Below are 14,456 nucleotides of genomic sequence, written 5' to 3'. Positions count from 1 at the left end.
TCAGCAGAATCTTGCTGGCATGAGCATTAGTATCTGGGTTTGGTGGTTGAAGGAAGACCATTGTGTAGATACTTCGTTCCTCCTTAGAATAAGGAACAAAATACCCATGAAAGGATATAAGTACAGAGACAAAATTTAGAGCTAAGATGAAAGGATGGACTATCCAGAGACTGAACCCCAGTTTTTTGGAGTAGGGTGCAGTGACTACTCTTGGCAGCTTCAGAGCTTTATTGGGAGATTGAAAGGACTAGAGGGGCCCCTCCCTAGGATGAAACTAAGAAGAGGTGGAATGTATGATGTTCAGGGTTAGGGCACTACAAATGATCCTGTTGTTCTTGGGGAAAGTGCTCACAGTGGCCAAGAGTAGGCCTCCCTTAGTCAGCATTGTTCAAATTTTAGGGCTTGGTATCTGGGTGTTAGCTACCATAAATGAACAAGAACCAAGGACACAAAGTAAATGGAATGATCCAAGGTATGGCTTGATGTCCCAGCGTTCAGTCTGGGAGAGATAGGACACTATGTTGGCGCATAGCAATTTATTGAACTCTGGAAGCAGAGAACCTGGTCAACTGTCTTAGGAGGGAGGAGGTACATAATGTAGTCTCTTAGGTTCATTCAATGTTAACCAAATGCTTATTGTTGAGGTAATTAATGTTAATACTTATTGTAGTGATAACTCTGAGGTTGTGGTTGTGTAGTAGCAATTAAAATAATCTCTAATAACAATGACAATGACAATAGGAAACAAACAACCTTCCTTTGGTGCTGTACCAAGAACCGAAGATGGGCTTTCTGCTGAGTCATGGCACACACCCCTAATCCCAGCATTCTGGAGACATAGATAGGAGATCTTCAAGGCTAAATCTAACCTGGGCTATACAATGAGACCCTGTCTAAATAAGAATAAAGAATGATGATCTTCTCTGATCCCAAAAGCAAATAGGCTGGAGGAGAGACAGGCTGTGGAGATAGGCTGGTGAATCTGCACAGAAGAGCCCAGAAAGATGTCACAGAGGAGGTAGCTTTGGGCTGAGAACCATGTGGATGTGGGATTGTAGATTCTGGGCTACTGTGTGGAGGTAAGAGCAGGCATGCTTCTCCATATTGGTGCATGGTGATTGTTTTTAGACTGACAGTGCTTGTCTGCATTGTGTGTGTGATCACACTGTGCTGATTCTCCATCCTTCCATCCATACTGCCTTATCCAGTCATCACCAGGTGACTGCTTACTGTGTGCCGTCCCTGGGGACGTAGAAGTGAGGTGGGTGATATTTATTTCTTGGGGCTGCTAGTGAACGATCACAAACACAGTGGCCTCAAACAGCAATCTATAATTAACTGGTTTCTTATGGAGGCTTAGGGGGAAAACCATTTTCTAGTGTGACCATATTGCTCGACCCATAGTTACACGATTCTCGGCTCTGCCTTTGCCTTTATCTCCACCTGTATCTATCACATGGTCTTGTGATGACAGCCACAGTCTTGGATAACCTCCTCACCCTTGGATCTTTAATCACATCTTGCTATGGAAGATAATGTTTGGACAGGTGCTAGAGCTAAGCTGTGGGTATCTTTGGAGGCTATTTTTTTTTCCTGTCAACCCTGGGGATGGGAAGAGATGCTTCCAAAGGTAAGATTTAACTTGAGATTAATGAGCCAGAACCGGGTAGAAGTGGAAAAGTGACTTGGGAGGGTGCTAGGTTGGTCTAGACAAGACACAATGGTGGCCAGATGAGTCTGGTAGCCATGGATGCAGAGGCAGAATGAACGAGAAGGTCCGGCAGTGTTAAAAAAAAAAGCTGTCCTAGAAAAAAATAAAAACTCCCCTCAATGTCTACAAAGGCAACTGAGAGTTTAATGTCTTTAGAGGGATATCAAAGAACATAACGCCTAATAGGATTGAATGATTCTAATTTATAGACTGTTTGGAGACCATACAGAATTTTGTATGCACATTAAGTCGAAGAAGAATTTATTATTGAATGAATGCTGAACAGTAATATAGAGTAAAAGATGGATGGTCATTCTGATTTCAAAGAGAAAAACTGATTTCTCGGGCCTATTAAAAACACATATTCATAGACAGATTTTTTTCTAAGTGCCAGCCCTCTAGCCAGGTGTAGTCAAGATCAGGCCTATTTTCAAGGAAGAATGACGTGACAAAATCTGCTTGACAGCCCCAGTACAGAGATGGAGCAGCCTAGCCTCTCTGGGGCAGTATGATTTGCTGCATGTGTGTGCTAAGACTGTATTTACACCACAGCCAGGGTCCTGCCCAAGCAGGGGCATAATGAGCATCAGGATAATAAAGGCAAGAATGGAGCCAAGTGCCTTGGTTGCTCAATGCTGCACAAAGCAGATATCTGTAGTACATGGCACTACCTCCTACCTCCTGCTCTGGCAGACAAACTGCCAGCTTAATGTGTTTATTTCTAAGGTAATGAAATTGCCTTTATAGAAAACTAGGGAATCTTAACGAATTCTGTGTTCTGAGCACCAGGGGAAAATTCATTTCCAGTGGCTTCTTATTGGATGACAATCAGAGGGAAAAAAAAATTCAGTTGCTAATAGCTCAGGAGTGGTTACACCAAAGTCATTGCATTTTCTATTAGGCAATACACTTGGGATCTATTTTATCCTTATTATTTTTTTCAGGCAAGAGGGCTAATTGACATAAGCCATCACTCTTGCTTCCTTCTCCAATTATAGGCACCTCTCTCCTGATGTCCCAAGCCTCTCTACCGTGTCTGACCTTTGACTCTTCTTCCTCAGCAAGGGACCAGCTTCTTTGCTTCATTTTGTGACAGGCTTCTAGTTTTGTATCGCCTATCTGTGGTGTGTGTGTGTGTGTGGGGGGAGTGTATGGATGTGTTTGTATGTGAATCTGTTTGCATGTGGATCTGTTTGCATGTGGGTATGTGTGCCTCTGTGTATGTGTGTATATGTGTGCCAGTGCCTGTGTGCTCATGTGTGGGTATGCAGGTCAGAGGTCAGTGTCAAGTATTTCCTACCGTTCTCCACCTTATGTTTTGGAGACAGTGTTGTAGAAAAATTTAACCCTAATCTGGGGTTTCTACCCTGTCTTTGACCATTTAGTTCTCTTATAAAAGATGTACACAGCCTTTATATTTACAATAAGCCTTTATTAGAACAAATTACTTACTATGTTTTATCTGGGCTGCCCTTAGCTCCAATTGACCAGCCCTCATGACCATGCTTTCTTGACTCTTAACCCATGGCTCCTTTTCATCTCTCCACCTTCTCCCTCCTCGTGATCCCTCCAACCCTCAAGGTGGATCCTATCCTCTCTCTTGTCTTCACCAATCAGGGATAATTTGCGGGGCAAGGTTACATAGTTATACTTGGGTACTTGTTACATAGTTACATAGTTATACTTGGGTACTTGTTACATAGTTATACTTGGGTACTTGTTACATAGTCACATAGTTATACTTGGGTACTTGTTACATAGTTACATAGTTATATTTGGGTACTTGTTACATAGTTATACTTGGGTACTTGCAGACTCTAGTCCTGTGAACACCCAGGCTTTGGTGTTCACAATTATTATCATCACGATACATATCAAAAAAATCAAACCTCAACAATTTCCCTTTTTTTGTTACCCCTGGCATCTTGTCTCCACGCCCCAGTGTTCTGGTCATAGATGTGGGCTGCTGCACCTCTCCCCAGTTTCCAAGATGGGTTTTTAATGTCCATTTCTGTTCTGGGACAGAATAGCTGTGTATCCTTCTTGTGTTTCTTTTTCTTTGGTGGGAATGATAAGCTTGTTTTTTTCAAAAATGATGGTTTGTACCTGTTTGAACATGGGAGCTGAGGGAAAAGATGAGGTATAAATAAATATGGATAGCTTTACAGTTTGGATCCTTGTAGGAAAATATAAGTGTTTTAAACTCAACTGATACTCTTTCCTGTAGAATTAGGACTCCTGATGCTCCCTTTTAAGAACTCATTAAAACAACAACAACAACAAAAATCAGAGACTTAACCACTAATAAACTCCCCCAGCTGCAGGCTTGGTGAACCAGCTCTGCCTTCTCACATTTGGAAAGGTGGCTGAAGGAAGACATCTGTTCTTTGTTTCTGATGAGTTTGGTGTTTTGTTTTTAATAAATGAATTCTCCTCTCTTCTCTCCTCTCCTCCACCTGCTTCCTCAGTGGCCGTGCCTGCAGCAGCCCCTCCAGTGTGCCAGCCCAAGAGTGCCACTAACGGGCATCCTCCTGTTCCTCGACTCTCCATTTCCTCCCGAGCCACGGTGGTAGCCAGGATGGAAGGGGCCTCCCAGGGAGGCCTGCAAACAGTTATGAAGTGGAAAACAGTGGTTGCCATCTTCGTGGTGGTTGTGGTCTACCTCGTCACTGGTGGCCTTGTCTTCCGGGCCTTGGAACAGCCCTTTGAGAGCAGTCAGAAGAACACAATCGCCTTGGAGAAGGCAGAATTCTTGAGAGATCACATCTGCGTGAGCCCCCAGGAACTAGAGACGCTGATTCAGGTGAGCTGGGAGTCTGTCTAGCATGCAGCAGCCTTTGAGGGGAGATGATGGGGTGGATGTTGCTGTTGTGGGTCATTGAGTTTTGTCTTTGGTGATCAGGGAAGTCTTTTCTGGAAACGTCACATGTATGATACTTCACAGAAGCCAGCAATTGAGGGGTATGCCAATGTGGGAGAAGAGGGACCATGAACTGCAACTAGGCTGCACAATGTATCCCGTGTTTTCAGATCTGGTGGACAGACGTGGCAGCAGGCAAAATGGATTTTAGAGTTTTCAGATTCGAGAACACCAAATGCATGTTGATTAACTCTGGTCTGAGGTCTCTAGGAGAGAGCTGGGACAGCAGGGTGGCCCCTAAAACAAAGGAAGGGAGATGTGTGAATAAGCATGGATGTATTAAACAGTTCGGAGTCAAGGAATACGTGAAAGAGAGAAACAGTCTGCAAATATGTAGATGAAGAAGGTATTTGTGGATCCTCAAGAGAGTTGCTGAGTGCATTTATGGGGGAGAAATAATAAATATCACAGTAACAGTAGTCACCAGACTAGTTATTTCTAAAACCACACGCCAGACACTGTATTAAGGCCTTTATATTCTCTGATTATCAGTGGAAGAAAGAGCCACAAGAACATGGAGGTAGAGAACATGGGATGCAACCAGAGGAAGGGGTGGGCTTGCCACAGGTGGACGGGGATAGCAAAGGAGTAGGCTGGAGAAGGAGAGGGAAGTGGTTGAGAGCCTGCTGTAGGACTCCTACCTCAGAAGTGAAGGAGAGGAGATGCTTCAGAAGTTGAAGTTAGGGCTCCTCCTCAGGCGGCCTCTTGAGCTAGAAAGACTGAGCAGGAAGCAGTGTTACTCACAGACACAAGGATGAGTCCTCTACCCCTGTGTTTCTGAGTTTCTAAGGTTTGGAAGGAGAGGGTTAAAAAAGATGGCTTGCATAATTCCCACGGGCTCTGGGGTCCAGGGCTTAGAATTCTAATAGATGACACATCTCAGGATTGCATCGTGTTCACAAAGCTGGGCTAGCCTATTCATTTATTTCCAGTGATACAGATAGGGCAAGGGAGTTCTGGTGCTATATAGGATTTGCCATCCTCGGGGTAACCAGCCTTTAACTTCTTATCTTGACAGTGTGACTCCCTTCTTAAATAAGTTGAAAATCAAGCTCCCTTCTTTGTGAATAAATATGATCTCATATTGCTTTTCTTCAGTTTTTACTAAAAAATAAAACTTTAAAGTACAAGGGCAGTGCTTGATGCTACTCTTTTTATAATAATTCATTTCTTTGGATGTCTTTGACTTTTTACTCTGCCTTTTGTGAAGAAAAAAAAAAGCTACCAAATCTGTGTTAGAATCACGTTGTACAAATTAATGTAGAATCTGAGACCATCTATACCAGATAAAATGAGAGAAATAACTGTGAAATACTTTTTAAGTAAAAGTATAATTATATTTACACATGCTGTGGTATGTGGTGAGGACTTTATATTTAACTGCAGTGAATGTCATAGCCTGAAAGATGAGCTGTCTTGAGTCTAAAATTTAGACTCAAGATAAGCCATGCTAAGTTTCTTCTTTAGACAGTGAAACCATGAAGAAAGGGAACATGGCTTGCTGTGTTTGTTCATGGTCTATATGTTGCTTTGTGTCTGATTACTTCCTCATAGCTAAATACTTTGGGAAATATCAAAGCACATCTGAAACATTGCTGATATCTCAAGATAGCGGAGCTTATTCAGACTCTGGCCAATAAGTATTGTTTTATTGCCCAGGCTTTGACCCTCTACTTCATGAAAGGACTCAGAGGCACAAATGAAGTGTGGAAGAACATGTGGGCCCTCATTTCGTGATGCCGTTAGCCTGTGTCTTTACAGAACTTACTCAGTTTTATTTTGCTTGCTTTTTATATTTATTTACTTTAATTGGTCTATAAAACTGTATTCAGGTTACCCAACAATATTTTTCAGAATGTTTAAATCTGGGTAAATGCATTTATCTTCTTAAATATTTATCATTCTTTATGAGGGAAACATTCAAAATTATTTTACATTACTTACTTAACGTGTGTGCCATCCATGGTGGTGGTTGTGTGTGCTCCAGTGCACTTGTGGCCATCATAGGTCAGGCCACAAGGGTCAGTTTTCTCCTTCACATATTGTTCTGGGAATTGAAATCAGATCATCGGATTTGACTACAAATACCCCTACCTACTGAGCCATTCCACCAGCTTCCAAATTATTTCTGGCTTTGTACCAGTGTCTACTGAAGTCCACTGAAGGTGTGGTTGATGCCTGGAGAGCTTCTTTTCACAGTGAGGACCTGATCTCATCAGGGGCTGGATCCATTGAGGATTCATACCTTGATGGCATTATTGGGAGGTGGTGAAAACTAGTCGGAGGGAGCAGGTTGAGTGAGACCTGCTTGTCTTGGTGAGCTCTTGATGTCTTGCCTTCCAGTTACCTAGCAACCATAAGATGAGAAGCTTTGCTCCACCACATGGCTCTTCTTGTGCTGTTCTGCCTTAGAACATGCCCCCAGTCGTGGGACCATGCAACCATGGCTGAAAACCCCCACACTGTGGCCAAAATAACATTTTTTTCTTTTACAGTAACTCCCTCAGGTACTTTTCATGGCGATGAAGCACAATATTCTGTTATTATTCTCACTTGTTAAATGAAGACACACATTCTAAAAGAGACCAAGTAACTTCCTAAGCTCTAAAGTGTCAGAGTCATCTGGGACTCAAAGTCACAGGTATTAATCTGCCTCACCCATTGAACCCACAGTTGTTCTATGGTGAACTTGATTCTCTCCATCAAATACCTGCCTGTACCAATCTTCCCATCATTTAGAAGGAAAAAAAACCTACTGGAGTGCCTTGCATCTAACAGAAAGTATTTTCTGTTTCTTCTCTCTGCACTCACTAAGTATTACTTAGACCTGGATGTTTTCTGATATCTGTGTACTATGACTTAGGTGTTTATTCTCATGTCTATGTGCAATCTTTATCAGGATACATGTTAAGTAGTTTAAATCACTATGTAGGTGCCGACCAAGTATCAGGTAACTGTGTTTGTCCTTCAAGTATTGATGCTTCCTGTGCATGCGAGCATCCACGCTTGTGGAGAGCTGTACACTGTCTTCGCACAGCACTGGAGACAGGGCTTCTAACAAGTGTCCTATTTAAAAGTGGCTTTCCTTTAGGAAGGGTTTTCTGTGAATTGTGATCTGTTGGCAAAACAATATTATTGCATCTCACTATAGTCCGGAAGGAGTGACCAGTGGAGAGAAAATTAGATTTCCTGGTCAGAGTGCATGAAACTGTCATGAAACAAAGATGGAAGGTGTGGTATGAATTACTGAGATCAAATATAGAATTCTCAAAACAGCACCATTCTGACAAAAATGCCCAGATAGCTTGGAAGAACCAAAGTTGGGCTTGGATTTTCTGATAAATTGAATCACCTCGGTAGCATGGGACCCCCGAGAGACTGTCCTCTGGAGGCAGAAACCATCAGCTGTGATGGAGAAGATGGCTCATCCTTCAATCCATCAACTCACCCATCCATCTATACACTCGGTCTTGGAATTGCTACAAAACTCCTCTGCAAACAGGTTATGAGTTAGGTGCTGGAGTTAGACAGGATGAGACTAAGACACGACTTGAGTGACTCCCTAGCCTCCCTGTGCTCCAATTTTTATTGTCAGCAAACTATAAAATCTGCCCTTTGAGTGATAGAAGGCTAAAAGCAAAAAAATCCATCAGGCAGAGTTTAGACTGTGGTGCAGTGAGTGATCAGAGGTGGCTAGTCACAGGTGCATCCGTGTTTCTCTCTTGGAACATCAAGCAGTTAGTTGTTCATTTATGGGGCAGTATTGGAATTGATAGATTGAACCCAGGATCCACCACACGGCAGAGAAATGCTCCAGCACTGGGCTGTATCCTTAAGCTAAAGCAGTGTTTCTCGAAGGAGGCATGGAGGAGGGGGATGCCTCTGTGGTAACATTTAACTGTATGTGGTGACATTTTTGGTTACCACACAGCAGAGGGACTAGTGGATAGAGGCCGGGAAGACCACTGACCACTAAATACCTTGATAATTCCTCATCAGGGATAGTCTAGTTTAATGACAAATACATTGCAAAACCATAAAGGAAGAAGTATGTAATCAATAATTTGGATTCTCTGGATAGGAGCTATTTGAAAAATGTTCCGAAAGTGGCTAGGGAATCATATATCTAGGCATGATTTATGGGTGTTTATCTCCCCTCATCCCCACAACTATCATCCCAGAAAGGCTATCTTTGGTGCTCCCATATAGATGAGGAAACAGGGGTGGGTGTAGAGTTCTATGCTCAGTGTTGCCTGGGTAGTAAGTGAGAGATGCAGGGTTTGTTGCCAGGCAGTTTTCTGGCATTATCTCATGCCTTCCACCAATAGGGAGGTTCAATAGGTAGGCTGTAGGTTAGACACTGAAGAGCATCTCAGTGGTTTGAGAGAGCGTCATAGTGGGCAGCTGTTTGAACTGAAGTGGATGGGAAGAGGCGAGGGGAGACGAGTTAGGGAAAATGGGGTGATCTGGATTGGCTCCTCTCTGATTTGCCTAGGAGTTTGGATTTTATACTATAGGAAGCAATGACACGGTAGCTAGGAAAACCAATCTTATCCCAAAGAACAAGATGAGTGAGAGAAATGAAAAGTTGGAAGACCAGTAGGGAGAGCTTAGAACATCATGTGTAGTGTAGGAGGGTTAGAATGGGTAGATATGCCCTTTTACCCACTGAACCTCAGACTCCTCCTCATTGTCAAGGGAGTAGTCGGTCTTCACAGGGATTCCAGAGAACACCGAATGTGATAAATGCCTGGTAGAGAACCTGAATGCTATTGTCACTCAGAAACAGCTGTCCCTGACCTGACCAATGGTCGGTCTTGCTTCTCCAGTGTGACTTGCAAGGACTGAATGAAATGAACAAAGGTAACTCTGCTCATGTGTTTCTTTTGCTGTGGAGTGAGGTAACTTAAATGTATTTTTGAACTTGAGCTTCCATAGACGTGATATGATAGTCACATTGTCCCGAGAATGTCTTTACGCCCGATGCTCTCGGGTGTCATAATGGCTTATCTTCCTGTTCCCAGTGCAACTGCACCAGACATGTATGCACTGACTAATCTAGGTGAAAACCATAAAACACCCGTCTTCTGCAATCCAGGAAGCATAAAATCTTGAGGAGGCCGCAGTGACTGACAGGGGAAGGAAAGGCGCTTCAGCTGTGGGGACGATGATTTGTTTCCGTTGTTTGTCAGGGTTTGTGTTGTTGTGTCTTTTGTGGCTTTGAATGTCCTCAGTGGATCTCATGTGGTCACTTGGAAGCTCTTTCTTCTGGTATGTAAGCACTCCTAAGGGGAAGTCTTTCATTGGAGAAGGGTGCTTGTTACATAAGGTGCCCACCTTGTGCCCGGATGTCACAAGGGTTTATTCTGCCCTCATTACCCAAGAAACTGAAGGGGTCTCTGACCCTATAGGTGAAACAACAATATGAACTAATCAGTACCCCCATGTCTCTAGCTGCATATGTAGCAGAAGATGGCTTAGTCAGCCATCGTTGGGAAGAGATGCCCCTTGGTCTTGCAAACTTTATATACCCATACAGGGGAAGGCCAGGGCCAAGAAGTGGGAGTGGGTGGGCAGGAGAACAGGGTGGGGGATGGTATAGGGACATTCAGGATAGCATTTGAAATGTAAATGAAAAAATATCTAATAAAATAAGTTTAAAAAAAAGAAAGAATTTCTGGAGGTAGCTTGGTCTCACTAACAGAATAAAGATAAGCAGGCTACCTAACTGCCTGAAAGCCAACTTTTTTGGACACACTTCACTGCTGCCTAAAATATGTTGTATAAATTCTTAGAACTCCCTTGACCTTAACATTGATACCTTCTATTTGTGGCAGTCTTTCTATCTGAAGAATCCCATAATCTCCATTTGTCCAATCTGGGCCTGGTCCAGACTGTGATGGAGTATGTGATAGGGTCTATTTTTATCCTGATGTTTCTTGTCATGGCCTCCATGTCTGGGCCAGTGATACTCTAGGCAAACCGGAACTTTCTTACTGGATTTTACTTTATGATTTCTTTTTCTTATCCGCCCGTGTGTGTGTGTGTGTGTGTGTGTGTGTGTGTGTGTGTACTATTACTGTAAGATCTATCTATCTATCTATCTATCTATCTATCTATCTATCTATCTATCTATCTATCTATCTATCTATCTATCTATCTATCTATCTATCTATCTATCTATCTATCTATCTATTTTACAGTAATATCTGGACTTCACATGGCTCTTTCCATGCCCATATAGGTGACCATCTTCACAGTTCTATTTTACAAAGGGTAACTAACATTCTTGTACCTCTGTAGCGGCAGGATGAGAAGAGACTCAATGGAGACTTAAATCCTGCCCTTTAAACATTAGAGTCATGCTCTTTTAATTAGGTCCCTGCTTCAGCAGGACACAACGGGCCAGTGATATATGTAAATGATCAAGAGAAATATCTCCTCACTATGGGGAATTTCCCACACACGAATGGCTGCTTTGTGAGACTCGGTGCTTGCCGTTGGACATGTGCAAGGGTCTCCTTCCTCCCTCATGGTTCTGTAACCTTCCTGACCACAGTGTCTATGACAAGGATATGGGGCTGTCCTGTTGATCGCTGATATTAATTATGATTCTTGAGCTTAATCCCACTATGCTTTAGTCGAAGAGCATTGACTTTATGATGTGGGGAACTGCATGAGGGAACCGGATTCTAGGCTGTGGACACTTTGATCCGGATGACTGTAGCTGCTATTCTGAGGGTAGGATGAGGTAGAGGTGACACAGCCTTCCCTTCAGCATCAAATGTGGGGTAATTGCATGGTCCTTGATCATTTTTTAGGCTGTAGGGGGTTGCCATTTTTTTTTCTGCTAACACCTTAGCCACTCACTGACTCATCCATTTAGTGACTGTGTTGATGGTCCACTGTGTGCCAGACATGATCCTGGGGATTGGATGGTGAATCAGAGATACGTGAGGTCATTGTGCGTCCTGGGGACTGGGTGGTGAATCAGACATGTGAGGTCTTTGCACATTTGGGGTTTATAAGTAAGATGACCTACCATGCCCGTTCTGTGCTTCTGTGGGACCTCTTGACTATTATTCACCTCTTTCAAAGTGTTCTGGCTTTAAACAAGTTCTATTTATGGATAAAGGCAGAGGCAAGACATGGATATTATCATGCAAGTATTTGTAAGTAAAACGAGGATGAGCAAGGAAACCAAGACCCTTCATCTCCCAAGGCAGGGACTATAACTATAACTTGTGCTCCCATGCCTGGCCAAAAAACTCTTCTCTTAAAATTTTATATATTTTTGTTGTACTAGGTATTTTATTTGAGGACTTGAACAGACTAGGCAAACATTTTGCTACTAAGTTTGAATCCCTGGCTCCAGAAATTTCTTTGGTTGCTAGGTCCAAGTCCTTCATTTCTGGCCTAGTTGTGAACACTGCTTCTCCGAATGATGTTTCTGTCCTGGCTGTGAGTGAACAGAGTCCCTTGGTCTCTGCTGTTCCCTGTGTCTCAACGTGTTTAGGAAACATAGTAAGGAAAGCATGATGTCTTCATTAAGGATTTCTATAGCTGTGAAGAGACACTATGACCACGGCAACTCTTATAAGAAAGCATTCAATCAGGGCTGCCTTACAGTTAGTGGTTTAGCTCACTATCATCATGGCAGGAAGCACGGTGGCATGCAGCAGACACGGTGCTGGAGAAGGAGCCTCTCAGGCAGCAGGAAGAGAGAGTGATACTGGGCCTGGCTTGAGCATCTAAAACCTTAACTCCCCCCCCAGCCCCCAATTACACATTACCTCCAATAAGGCCACAGCAACTCCAACTAGGCCATACATTCTAATAATGCCACTCGCTATGAGCCTACAGGGGCCATCATTTTCAAACTACCATACACATGGCTTCTGAGATATTCATACATCAGGCTGTGATTCCAGAGTCCCCCCACCCCCACCCCTAGGCTGTTTTCATCCATCAGTCTTGTCAGCAGGTGAACTCTGACAGTAACATTTGGGTTCTTAGTGCCCAGGGACACAGCTCTGAGGGGTGACATCATTCTTCCTGGCTGGTGATTGGCAGTGAGAGGGGTTGGCCTTTCGTCAGCAACTCAGTCACGCAGAAGATTGTTCAGCATGTGCAAGATCAGGCCTGCAGCCCGTGGCCTGCCTCTGCAGGCTTCCACTTCGTTATTATTATTCCTTCTCCTTCCAGGGGTGTGGGCTCTGTCAATGTTTTGGGAAAAAGATCTCAAGTTTTTAAGCCAGACATTAAAGAGCTAATGGAAATTGGCAAGGTCTTGGGAAATGAATTAGCAAACAAGGATTCAGTACTTGAAAAACAAAACCCTAACATTCTCAGAGAAACAGTGCTGGAACCCAGAAATAAATGCTAGTGAGTCTGCACTTCTACCCAAATGTGCCCATGTTGGCTTTGTTTAAAGAGTTGCTGTATATATTGTGAAATAATGGATTTTTGATGGTGGTTTGTACAGTTCTTATTTCTAACCCATGCTATTCATTTGATAACTAAAATTTGACTACTTGGCATGAAGCTGGTACCATGTTAGGCTTTAGCAATTCTAGAAAAATGTATGAAGTGAGAGTGTGAGGCGAACACTGCCCGCCCTTTAAGAGCCTTTTGCAGGGACAGACCATACGATCAGCTCCCGTAGGCAGAGTGCTTGCTGCTCTACAGCTGTGGGAGTCTACTCTCCATGACCCTCCTCAGAGGTAAGCAACCGGGGGATAGAGACTGGCTCAGGCTTTGGTCAAAGGCAGAACTGAGTTGCAGACAAGACCATGTGGCTTCAGAAACCTTGCATATATATATATATATATATATATATATATATATATATATATATCCACAATGCTCTATTCCTGAGTTGAGACAGGCTTGGCTTGGCTGATGTCCAATATGATTGGTTCAAAAGACTAGGAAGCATGCAGACTCCCATTCATGGAGAGAGTCTTAAATTCGACTTTCAGGACCCCTGAGATGGGGGTCACATACCCATGAGTCTAGTATAGACAGCAATGATTGGTTGTTAGCCAGCTTCTATAACAATATGGCTTTGTGTCTGAACACAGGTGTTAGAACTAGGCCTGTGTGTTCTGTTTAAAAGCCAGGGTAGGGTGGGGTGGGGTTGGGGGGACAAGTACTACCATTAAGAATAGCTTTTCAGTCTGTGTTGAGAACATTTATTTTCACTTAATGGAAATGGGGAGAAGAGATGAAAACCATGTGGGTTCAGGATGACCACTGAGCAAGTGAAGACTGCCTTTAGACTCCTTTAAAATGGGGGCAGTCATGTAAGTTCTGAATCGTCTGTGTCATTGTGGACAGTGAAAGAGCAGAAGAGTGGAGAAGGCTAACACAGGCTTTAAGCCATCTTCAGTCTGCCTCTTATTAATTACTATAAGCCTGAACAAATCACTTCTGTTTTTTTGTTATCTCATTTGAGAATATCCTTATTGAGAATAGCTCCACCTGTGATCCAGGGTTTTGGTGAGAACCGATAAGTCTAGCATATTGCAAATGCTGGCTACTAGTGTTACTTTTAAAAGTATTCTACATTTCCCTGATGGCTAAGGATGTTGAACATTTTTTCAGGTGTTTCTCAACCATTCGATATTCCTCAGTTGAGAATTCTTTCCATCTCACACCAGTCAGAATGGCTAAGATTAAAAATTCAGGTGACAGCAGATGCTGGCGAGGTTGTGGAGAAATGGGTACACTCCTCCATTGCTGGTGGGATTGCAAGCTTGTACAACCACTCTGGAAATCAATCTGGCGGTTCCTCAGAAAACTGGACATAGTACTACCGGAGGA

At 43.2% G+C, this 14,456-nt stretch overlaps 1 protein-coding gene across 2 annotated transcripts in view; it reads left to right on the top strand.

The window, feature by feature from the left end:
• Window positions 1-14,456, top strand: part of Kcnk10 (potassium two pore domain channel subfamily K member 10) — a 132,076-nt gene that overhangs the window by 52,927 nt on the left and 64,693 nt on the right. For both annotated transcript variants that reach the window (XM_021201643.2, XM_021201640.2), the window contains exon 2: window positions 4,180-4,514. In XM_021201643.2, the coding sequence (XP_021057302.1) occupies window positions 4,180-4,514 (335 nt within the window). The remainder of the gene's footprint in view (window positions 1-4,179; window positions 4,515-14,456) is intronic.

This window comes from Mus pahari, chromosome 7 (genome assembly GCF_900095145.1).
Source record: "Mus pahari chromosome 7, PAHARI_EIJ_v1.1, whole genome shotgun sequence".
In the NCBI taxonomy this organism is placed as follows: domain Eukaryota; kingdom Metazoa; phylum Chordata; class Mammalia; order Rodentia; family Muridae; genus Mus; species Mus pahari.
The sequence above is the reverse complement of the archived record's forward strand: the minus strand, read 5'-3'. Positions and strand labels throughout refer to the sequence as shown.